Source organism: Phyllostomus hastatus, unplaced genomic scaffold (genome assembly GCF_019186645.2).
Source record: "Phyllostomus hastatus isolate PE091 unplaced genomic scaffold, TTU_PhHast_1.1 phas_contig_16, whole genome shotgun sequence".
In the NCBI taxonomy this organism is placed as follows: Eukaryota; Metazoa; Chordata; class Mammalia; order Chiroptera; family Phyllostomidae; genus Phyllostomus; species Phyllostomus hastatus.
Window position 1 is genome coordinate 12,672,806 of NW_025333643.1, and position 12,256 is coordinate 12,685,061.

At 40.3% G+C, this 12,256-nt stretch overlaps 1 protein-coding gene across 4 annotated transcripts in view; it reads right to left on the minus strand.

Moving 5' to 3' along the window:
• Positions 1 to 12,256, minus strand: part of ERC2 (ELKS/RAB6-interacting/CAST family member 2) — a 943,617-nt gene that overhangs the window by 177,761 nt on the left and 753,600 nt on the right. For all 4 annotated transcript variants that reach the window (XR_006784938.1, XR_006784937.1, XR_006784936.1 and 1 more), the window contains one exon: positions 9,014 to 9,148. Coding sequence is in view for 1 of the 4 variants with exons in the window: in XM_045832534.1 (XP_045688490.1) it covers positions 9,014 to 9,148 (135 nt within the window). In the remaining 3 variants the exon portion in view is untranslated. The remainder of the gene's footprint in view (positions 1 to 9,013; positions 9,149 to 12,256) is intronic.

Here is a 12,256-nt window from a genome sequence, read left to right on the forward strand (position 1 = left end):
AAGGGTGGGGTGGGGGGATTTTACCAAAATAGAGTAAGACTGGAATTCTTAATAGGCTCAAATCTCCTTTAAGGAGAAATCCTTTTTTTTTTTTTTTTTTTAACAAGAAGATCCTAATGCATTAAGCAGCTCTGCCTTTTCCCATCCGTGAGGACCCTACCTGGCAGCGTTTATCAAATCAAACCCAGATTAAAGAGCTTTGGCAGTAACCTGTTCATCTGCAAAGCCAGCTTCCCAAAGGCTGTGTGTCACCCTCTACCACCTGTCCTCTTCTGTGGCTTGTAATGGTTGGATGAGAAGGTAACTGCTCCAGAGGCAGGAGTAGTTAAGCACCTCCCTCGACAACAATTTAGACATTTGTCCTATTCTTTTTCACCTGTGGCCTCACAGAGAGCCAGGGCCAGGTCATTCCAGAGTTCCTGCTCTTAAACACAGTAACTGGCACCTTTATTTCCCAATGGTGAGAAAACGCATTTACCTTCTGGTTCGTGTTTTAGTAGCTTTGGGGATGTTTAGTAGTCTTTAAGGGATAAAGCAAAAAGTGACATCTGAGTTATCTTTCTATTTCAAGTACTTAAAAAAAAGAATCTGTTGTGTTTTAAACACAGCATCTTCCAATCTAGTCTATGATAAAGGAAGTCTCAGAAAAGAGGCAAATAATCACACACACAAAAAAACCCAGTTTGTAACAATGGGTGGTAATAGATGTTAACTAAACTTATTCTGGTGATCATTTCACAATATACAGATATCAAATCATTATGTTGTATGACTAAGACCAAATACAATTATATCTGTTTTTAAAGATTAATCAATTGACTTTTTAAAAAGGAAAGAAAACAGGCAAGAGGCTCACAAGATTTGTTCCAAAAGGTACCAAAAGACACCCCAGGACACCTTGGCTCTGATTCCGACAGGACTGACCCAGGAGTGGGAACACTTAACATCTCTGAAACCCTCTCCCATCTAGTAAGGGTCAGCCCAACCAGAGGTTTCTTCCTGGGTTTTTGAATTTGAAGGCTTCATCCCCACATGAAGCCAAAACCCAAGGATTCTTCCAAGAAGTGGGCCAGGAAGTGAGGTTTGCAATGCAAACCACTTTGTTGTTTCTGTTGCTTCTTAACTGGCAAGCTAAACCAGCTCAGATGAGAAACAGGTATTAAAAGCCTAACACATGTAATGTTTCTTATTAGGTTAAATGAGGTTAAATTATTATTAGGCTAAAGTTCTCTGTTCCTTTACTTGTTCTGTAAGAATACTTTAGTAAGCTCTGATACGTGGTAAGTTTTCTTTTATATAGGAAACATGGAAATGTATTTACACACACAGGAACATATATATGTATATATAATGTATATTCAAACATGCTCTCAGGGGAAGTTAGGGAGAGAAATTTCTAGTTAAACATGATCTTGAGAAATTCTTCCATATGTGGAAAAGTCCTCAGTTCATCTGACATATAGCGATACATACATATATACACTCAGGACACTATGTATACATTTATCCCACATTCATTTAACCTCAAAACATAAAATAAATTCTTTTTTTCCTCCCTAAGCAAAAGCTAGAAATAACAACTTTATATACAGAATCCATCTTCTGGGGGCAATGGAGCAAGTTAAACCCCTCGTCTGTTTGTTAGAATTCAAAGGGCTGCACTTTGGCTAAGCTGTTGGTGAAAGTGCACAGAAAGCAGGGCATCAATCACAAAGCCCTGTCCAGCATTTCACACAGGGGCTGAGGGTAAGTGTAGAATCTGAGGGCCTTGAGGTGGCTTACTGAGAAGTAACAGGGCCCCAAGGGGGCTCATGTGACCCTTTCATTTTCCTGGTGGACGGTGAGACTCCACCAACTCCTTGTTGACCAAACATTAAATGCAGGCCCCTGAGAAGAGGAGGAAAAAAGCAGGAAGGCGATTTACCACACACATCTGAGGCCAAAAACACATGTGGCTTGCAAATACTGTCACCTTCTTCCAGGTACCACCTCAAGAGGACCTGATTGTAGGGGTGGCTGGAAATCTCCCTTGTATGGGAATGCTCTGCAGGACACTAACTCGTTCTACCTGTAAGCAGGTACCCAAGGCTCGGGTGTGTGCAATGTGGACAAAGGTGGGAAGGTGAAAGGGTAAGAACCTTATGTTTATTTTCTGAGCTAACTCTACCTTATGCCTCTTTTGCCTGTGGGAAGAGGGGAGAGGGGAAGAGGGGACAGCCAAGCCTTTATGGGGCAGGGCCCAGGTACAATCAGCATGAGTGGGCTCACTGGGATTGTGTTGTTGTATCTTAAATATACAGTCTGTATATTTGACCCATGTTCTCTCTCTTGAAAGAAGGCCAAATCTAGGTCTGAGTAAGTTATTTGATGGCTTATGGCAGAATGACATGTATCCCAAACAGAATTCTATAAGGATTTTCAACAGGAAATGGAATTGGACATTCAGTGCTCTAAAAGATGTCCAGCACTACAGACTCACATCTCAGCTGAAAGCCAACATGTTCCAGGACCACATGGTAACCAGGAGCTGCAGAGAAAGGACCAAAGGCCACTCACATCTACAGCTGGGTTTCAGAAATTGCCAAGTGGACTGGGTAATATATATGACTAGGGCAATTAATTTTCTGGGAATAAAATAGCTGAGTAGTTGTCCTAAAGTTAAAGATGCAAAATGAAAACCCACTTCCTGCCATTATCTGCAAGTATTCAGAAAACCCTAGCTGATCTGATGGCAGCCTTTGGCCGATTGAAGCATCCTTAACTTTGTTCAGGGGGACTGGCTTGTACCAGGCCCTTGTGTGTGCAGAAGCTCAAGGGTGAGTGAACAAAGGAATGTGTGTCCTGGCAAGCCATGGCCAAGGTCCTCCTATAACCTAGAGTGACTCCCCCTGCCCTCTCTGTGTCATGCTCTCCACTCCTTGAGAATCTCACTCTGGTGATTACATGGCAGTGGGGGAGTTGGGAGAAGACATATTTTGTTTGGCTCAAGGACAATGGAGATAGAGAAGAGAAAAGGTGAATAGGTGAAATGGGAGGAAAATGAAAGGAATGAAATAAAAAAAACAGAAAAAGGGAAATAAAGAAAATGAAAGCTGAGGCAAATGGAAAGAGAACTAAGGAGATAACATTTTAATTCAACATTGATCAGAATAAGAAATAGGATAAATTTTCCTATAATTTAATGGGGAAAAGAAAGCATATTTGCATTAGAGGAAAACTTGATATTATAGCCATGCAACAATATTCATAACATTTTGTTGCACAAATATGATGCAGGATCCAAAAAACCCATAATTTATTTATAAAAAATTATGTGTTTAATTTTACATGTTTAAACTTCAGTCACCTCCAAAGTACTCTCCATATGATGCAATATATCTATCAAGACTTCCTTTCCACTGCTCAAAATAGTTTTTGAACTCATCAAGTTTGATGCCTTTTAGTGATTCTGACATTTTTATTTCATTTCTTCTACATCAGCAAAACACTTGGGGCGAGATCAAGTGAATAGGGAAGGTGGGGTACTGGGGTCATGTCATTTTTGGTCAAAAACTGCTGAACACACAGCACAGCATGGGCAGGTGTGCTCATAAATCACCCATTGTGAAATGGGCAAACACAATGAAAGAGTCTTCAAAATAAATTCACTGAAGCCAAACACAGCCTCTCATAACACCACCAGCTGGTACACTGATACAGGTGGATTCCTAGAACACTCACCTGGCAGAGGAAGCCTGTACTAGAAAGGGCCTGCCCTCTAGGAGATAATTCCAGTTTTTGGGGGGTCCTCCCTTGTACATCCATACTAATATCCAAAGAGGTTTGCCACCAATGGACAGCACTCAGACTGAGACTCAGGTTTTCATCTTGGCCCTGTTGACTTTCAGAGGTGTGACTCAGGATAGCTAACAACCTTTCTGAGCTCCAGTTTCTTTATCTAGAGATCTCTTTCTTTACCGCAGAGATACTTCCATCTGCTCTTCCTAGTTCCCAGAGGTGCTGTGGAAACAACTCACTCAGATGTTCACAGAGTGCCTATTATAGGCCCGACAGGTATAAATGTGCTTTGCAATATGAAACAAAGAATATGGATAACATATAAAACTTGACCAACTCCTTCCATTATCAATTTAGTAAATATTCTGCCTCCATGCTCCTGGACTCTGGCTCTTCTTTAGAAGTGGGACTTCTATAAGTGAAATGTGAAATGCCTCTTCAAGGCAGCGAACATTTTTTGAGATTCCAAACTCCTGTGAGAGAGCATTTCCATCCAAAGGAAGGAGCAAGAGGAGAGGCGAGCTCTGGGCTTGGAAAGTGGCCACATATTCTGCGGTTTCCAGCCAAAACATGTTTAGGTTCTTTGCCATTTAGGCCCCTACACATTAGAATCAGAGTGGCAGAAGCTTTAACAAATGGAAGTGAATTTTTCACACACACACAAATAAAAACAAAACAACAACAACAACAATAACAAAAACAACAACAAAACAGTGCAGTTCAGGGCCAAAGGGGCCCAACACCAACCCAAAACCCAGGTATGGAAACTGGAGTCCTGAATGCCAAAGGGCAGCTTGACCAAGACCTGGCATTTTAAGTTGGCTGGAGTGTGGAGCTCACTCTGATGGTGTGCTTTTCTTACCCATGGGATTAGTTCACACCTGGGAGCACTGGAAGGAGATTAATAAAATATAACTTTTTTCAGGAACAATACAAATCATATGATGCCTGGAAAAAGGAAAGTAAAAAGGCTTGGCATCATAGATAAGTCAAGGAAAGATCCTACTTAAAGAAAATAACAGATGATACTGATGATGACAGGTACAGAGGGCATTTAGGAGAAGTTGAGCTTCCACTTAGTTTTCCTAAAATAAATCTTGGTGACTTCACAAAAAATAAAATCACTGATGTGTTTCCAGCATGTTCCATCAGTTCTTTGGTCTTTGGTGCTTCTCAAAGCTCATCAGTAGCTTGTATCATGGGAAATTTTTGTTGTCTGCCCTTGTGCCTGCTTCTTGGTTTAAAGAATTTCCGAAAGGTGTTACTGAGATTTGTCTGAATGTTCTATTTGGGCATATTCAATGACTATGGCCATCCCATAGGGGGGTCACAGGGCACCAGCTATTAACTGCTCCTTTTTGGCTGTTGGATTGCCATACCCTTGATTTCTCTTATATGTTCTCCAAATCCTCCTTTGTCTTCATCACACTCATTTTCAATCCCTGGGAGGCTTCAAATTTATGATTATCCTGGCTTTTTTGGGTCCTCATCATTACAATGGCTCCCTGAGTTCAGATCTTTTGGGTTTTGGGTGGCATAACACATTCTCAGATGTTATATCCTTTATAAAGGTATCCCAAGAAATAAATGAAAGGGGAACTCTCATTTTCTGCTATGCAAAGCATAAGGGAAATACTTCAAAACTCCACCTTAAGATGAAAAACACTGCTGGAAACTAGATCAGCCATGTTTTAAACTGGGTAGTCTCTTTCTTCACCTGATACTCTGAGAACAGTATTTCTCAGAGCACAGATGTTACTAGAAAAGGAAAGAAAAAAAGATTCTATGATCAAATAAATCTGGGAAATGCTGGATTAAATAAAATTGGAGAGTTTTCTTTCTTACATGACTTTTTCAGTCCTTTGATCTGCTAATTGCACCAAGACTCTCCAAGATTGAATTATAATATGCAGTACTTTCCCAAAATTCCTTGCCCACTGAATCTTTGTTACAAGACTATCCTCATGGGACTAATGTTCCAAAAGTTACTTTGGGAAATGTTAGTCTAGACTTATAACCCTTGGATTCAGTTTCTCCTGAGGAGAAAGAAAAATCATAGTGAAAGAGAGAGGGACAGGGAAAAAATGGAAAAAGAACTGAATTCTGCAAACCTGGCAATACTTAAATTGAATTTCCTAAGGAAAAATGAGTTTCTCTGGAAAAGTAGCAATGGGATGGATTTTTTATATTTCTTCATTTTCATGTTTCGATCTGTAATTAAATCACAGAAAGCATTGTCAACAAGACATTGGAAGAGGTAGGCCCTCTTCCAGAACACACTGTTGTCAACCTTCAGGGCCATAGGAAAGTTGGGGCTGGAAGACTGATGGGAAGGGGATTGGGAATTCTAGAAGAGATGTCTCCCCTTTAAATCAGCTCAGTTAGCATGGATACATTATGGACATTTAATTAAAATCATAATCAAATCATCTGTTATTTAGAATCCAGTGTTGTCACATACTGATATAAGGCTGTCACTTTCTCCTGAGAAGTAACCCACTCCATACATATTAGTATATAGGCTTACACAATTAATTATGTGCAGTTTTTAATCAATTGGGAAAGGCTTCTCAGCCTTTTAAGACTGTTACATTCTAGGACTTGGATTTATAACAATGCATCTATTGATAGGAGCTGTTGATGATTATGAATCTCAAATCTCCAGTATAGCAGGGGTCATCCTTTCCCCAGACCTAGGACAGCTAGTCCAAAAAGGCCTTACTATCGATAGCGTCAGCACACTCATACCAGGGCTCCTTGTTTAATTCTCCTTCTCTAACTGAAAGAATGCAGCAAAGGAGTATTATAAGTTTGCTGATTCCAATTTAAAACCAAAATTATCCTCCTGGCCAAGGGTAAGTCATTTCCTGGTGCACCCACTTCAGAGTAACTTCCTAAGTCATTGGCCCCTAATTAAATTATAACTACCTTTTATCTGTCATGTTCTGATTGGCATGATCCAGACAAGAATTAAATGAGACATCAGATGACCTGAATTTTTATCCCAGGACTAGACAGCAAACTCCTTGAAGGCATAGTGGTTGGCATAGAATATATGCTCCAAGTATTAGTTGAATGAGCAAATAACCAGCAGCAGGACTCTGGTCAAGTTCACCCCCATCCTCTCAGGGCTGGCTTTCTCATCTGTAGAGGATGGGATTATCTGCCTCCATGTCCATGGGTTGCTTAGAGTGGGCACTGAAATGAAGGATGTGAAAGTGAAAGGGCATCACCATCTTCCTAACAGTAGCATTGACAAAGGTGTGTCAGAGGTCCTGATGACATATCTTAGCCAGACACTCCTCAAAGAATGCTAACTCTTCTGGAAAGGGCACCACCCCTGAGTCATGATTTCTCCCCTGTGACAACCTCTCATGTCAGTGGACTAGCATAAGAGGGTCAACCAAGCAGGCAAGCATTCTAGTTTATGATTAAAGACCTCTGGGAAAGCAGCAAGAGATAAGCTTTTGTAAGAAATATCATTTGCAAGGCAGATAAATTTGATCTGCTGCCCTGTTGGTAGGAGAACATATTAGCATATGTGTCTCTGTGATGAAACAAGCCTGTCTGTGATCTCAACACATCCTTGTGTGATCCACTCCCCCAATGGAGCTCCAAATCCTTCTTTCAGCTTGTACAGTTCCTGTTTCTCTTGGGGGAAGCCTTCCGGGAGCACAGATAAAACCTTACACTCACCCCTAATGGGAGAAGTTTAAGGAACAAAGGGTCTGGACTAAGAATGAGAATGAAGAGATCTGATTAGCAGGATGCCAGTCATACTGTGACAGGTTATGGGGAGGGTATTGGTTGTGAGGAATGAGAACTGAAGAAATAAAACCAAATCAAACTAAAACCACAGTCATACAAGATAATGACATAAAAATAACATTTCTCTCCACTATGCTGATCTCCAAATTGAGACCAATTTTTAGCTAATAACAAACTGGTGCCTTTCTGTACTTGACCTCAGATACTGAGGTGTCCTGTGTGTGAACACCTTCTGCAGCATTGAGGTCTCTGAGGACAAATGTTTCCCAGTACAAGGGTAGGGCCAAGCTGGGGGTGAGGGTATGGGACTTCCTGGTTAGAGCAACCTCACTGCACACTCCAGGGAGCCTTTTCATGTCATATACTATACAAATGGCTCCCCCTGGAGTTGTACTCCTGGTAAACCTAGAATCCCCCTGTACTCCCCCTGTACACCTAGACTCCCCCTGTACTCCCCCTGTACACCTAGAATCTTAACCTCCTTTGGGATGTGAGTAACATGAAGTGAAAATGGAAGCCAAGCCAGCTGAAGCATATTAAGTACCTCTCCCTCCAACGAACAATTTAAGCCCTGTTCACATAGGTAATTCCAGTAAGTCCTCTCCTCACATTCAGAAATATATATTCAGAAATATATAACAAAAGCATTCACACTTATCCAGATGATTGTATTCTGTTACCTATGCCCTACCCCTCTTGAAATTTTGTAAGTTACACTAGGATCACAAAGAAAAGGTAATAGTATGATCAAGGTTGAAATACTGCTAATATTGACTATATCATCCTGCTAGTTTGCATTGAATTTAATAGTTTCCGTGAAACTTACCTTCAAGAGTTTTAATACCAAATGCCATAAGTAGTTTTTGTATTTGGTGGGCAAATGCAAAATAGTTAAAAATCACAGGAAATTATTGTTTTTGTCAATCCATCTTTTCACTTGTTTTACTTAGTCAAAGGAGAAGATATGGTCCAAATCAAATAAACCAGACCCCTTGATTTCACTGGCTAAAATACAAGCAAAACTGATTTTTTTTTCATATTGTTTTACCCCACTGTTAATTTGCATCACTGAGGAATTTTCTAGAAAAGCGCTCAGCAAATTCAAAACTTCTCTGATTGCCAAGCTCATGGAAACAAAGTGCTTTCTCTTAAAACTCTGAAAAAGACATTCCAAAGTCACCCACCATTAGATACTGAGCCAGCAATAGATGACATATCTATGAAAGAAGAAAGGAGGGGAGGAAAGAAAATGCATAACATAAACAAGAACAGACAAAACCTTAAAGAGGAAGGAGAAAGGAAAACATTTAGATTCCTTGAGTGATGGAAATAAATACCAAAGCTATTAGTTTCAGTTCAAAGAACGTATCACTTTATGCTGTTTATTATTTCTTGAGGATTATTTATTTTATCTTAAAATATCCAAAGGGTAAAAGGGGTCCTGGAGGTAAGCAGCAATGAAACTGACCTGGTCGGGAGAGGGCCTGTGATTGGAATGTTGCGACCTCCCAGGAGATCGGTGGTGGTGGTGATGGTGGTGGTGGTGGTAATGGTGGTGGTCCTCGTCATAGTTGTCTGCCATCAGCTTCATTCTGTTCTGGGTCTGTGCACACAAAAATCAGGGGAGATTCCATCAGGAGCTAGAAGACCAGCCAGAGACTCATGGCATCATTATAGCACCTAGAGGGCTCCCTTTGTTCCTAATCCAGAAATTTTTATATTTAGTCAAATTGACACTTCATGAAGAATGCACCATGCTTTGGTGAAAGAGGCTTTGTCACATCTATGAAGTTACTATGTTCTTGGACCTACATTTGTAGATGTAAATGTACTTCTCCCACATGATTTAAAAGGGGGAAAGAATGGACAATTCCTAAGGTGCATATCAAACAATCACAGAGATCCAGAGGAAGCTTAGGATCACAAACTGCCAACAATCATGTCCTACACTCTAGAGCAAGCAAGAGAAGGAAGTCCTAAGTGGAAAAATGGGAAAGGACTGGATGGAGACACAGAGCCACAAATAAATGATGGTTTTGCAAGACAAAGCAGAGAAATCCACTAGAAAGCTGCCAAAGGCAAAAATGTTAATGGAGATGGTTTGCTGCTATGATGACTTCTGGTAAATGGGCATGCTATGGACATTTTAACTCAGAAACTTTTGGGGGGAAACTGAGCAAAAGGAGCAAAGTCAATGGTGAAGAGCTGACCACTCTAATTTACTTCCCACTGTTTGCCACAGGAGGCAACTGGGTGTCATAGTAAAAACCCTTGGGCCATAGAACTGTTTTATTGTATTGTTTTGATATGCAGGGCAATAACATAGCAGTGAACTGACTTAACAGGGTCAGAGAATTTAGAAAAATACCTAAAGACCATGGAAAAAGGAAGATAAAAATATCCAGCCCAGAAAGTCTACAAATGTGAGTTTAGAGATAAGACTGTCTGGATTCAAGTTTTATTGATTATGTTATTACAGTTGTCCCAATTTTCCCCCCTTTGCCCTCCCCCATCCAGTACCCCCTACTCCCTCAGGCAAACTCTCTTCATTGTTCATGTCAATGGGACATGCACATAAGTTCTTTGGTTAACTATTTCTATGCCTCAATTTCCTCAACTCTAAAATGGGAGTAATAGTGCCACCCTCCTAATGATGAACTTCAAGCATCAGTTCAGGACCTGGCACACAGTGGCTCACAATAAAAGTCAAATGCTATTATTACTATTATTGTTGTTTACTTTAAGGCATTTCCCCTTCTTGATACATATTTTCTTTGCCTGAGACAGTTCCCCCAGCCACCTCGTCTCACCTCTAACTTCTGGGTCTGGCCAACTCACAGCCTTTTCCTGACTGCACCTTTGAGGCTAGGCGATGTGTACCTCTGGCTTACTACCACTCTGTAACCAAGGATTTATCTGTCTGTCTTTCTTCCATCTGCCTCACTCTAGAATCTAGCATATGGTCTAGCAAATGTAGATGCATAGGCATGTTGGTACAATGAGAGAAGGAAAGAAGGGCCATGATTTTTGAGGGATGCTGTCCTTCTAGGGGCAAGATGAGATTTATTTCCAGCCAGAGAAGGTCACTGAGAGTTGAGGATATCTCATGAATCGGCATTACAAACTCACTGGTAGCTAGGGATGACAACGAGCCATCAGCACTTTAAGAGTGTGAGAAGTCAGAGGTTAGCAAAACCTCAAACCAGTTGGAATTTTATTATGTGATATAAATAATACACTGATAATAATTCTGGACCTCGCATAGTGTTTTCTTATAGTATTTTTCATGCACAATCTAACTTATCCTTAAAACTTTCCTGGGAGAAACTATTATTATATCCATTTTCAATCAAGGCACAGATTTCAGCCCCCAGAGCTTCTTTCTTGACATAGAACATGGGTGTTTTCTGGGAATTCCAATTCTTAATCACTAGACTTTTCTCTTTGCCATGCTGCTAGCAAAAATGACAAACAGCTGAACAGGTAGAAATAACTTTCTTATACATGCTTTGATTCTGTTAAGTTTTGAAAACACCTCACATCTCTATTCTACCTGCCAAAGGATGTCTCATGATTTACTCATTTCATTTTTTGAAATGTGTACAATATTTGAACAGCCCCAGAACAGATGTAAAAAATGCATTATATGGATAAAATCAATAAAATTGAGGTGAAATAACAAATTAAAAATCCCAGGCGACCTTTGGCAGCTGACACCATTTCTATCCTTCACTTGGACACTTCGAGTATCAGAAGACCCGATGGACAAGTTATGTCTTGTGAGAAACAGAAGGTCAGTGGGGCTGTTGCTGACCAAGTACTGAGATATCCCTCATATAGCCTACCCTTGTGTAGGAAATTCTGAAATTCAGTGTTCACACATAAAATTCCAGTATTGTTAAGAGCCTGTACTTTTGAACTTGTGAACTAATAAATCTGGAATTGTGTCTTCTAATAGAATTCCAAGGGCCTAAAGGGACTTATAAGATCTGCTATGGTCAATAAGGAAGGAACTTGCCCAAGAATGAACGATGGAGCCTAAATGAACAAATAATAACTGCTATTGTAAATATCATAATGTCCTTATCCTTTGGGGAAGCTCCTGTGATTTTATGAGATTATTTTCTTACCAGCGACAAGCCTAAAGTTCCCTACCTTTGAACTGTATCCCATAAAAGAATGTACAAGCTAAACAAGATGCTATATGCAGTCCTAAATGTGTCTGCTGAAATGAGGTGTTGGAGAGTAGGCATGTCATGGGATAAAGACTGTAAATGAATGATGTCATCTTTCCAATTTGGTGCTGAAATATAAATAAACCACGTTGTTCATGTGAATACCAGATCTGGGGGAAATGTACACAGAGCAATTGTGAGCGGAAGAGGCTTCTTTTGATTAGTCTCGGCTGGAAGAGAAGAGCATGAAACGGAGATGAAAAATGAGAGTTTGGCCTGATACTCTAGACTACTTTTATTTATCTTGCTTGTAACATATCCCCTAAACTGTGACCGATTTCTTACAGACTGGTTGCTAGTTTTTTCTCCTACAAGAAAGTTTGACCAATCCTGCTTGCTAATTCTCAGATTGAAAATAAATCTCCGTTCATTTGTTTGTTTGTTTGTTTGTTTTATCTACACTACCTATCCTCATCACTACCCAATTGTATTGATTTCCTAACACACCCACACTGGGCTGGAAGGATAGAAAGCCA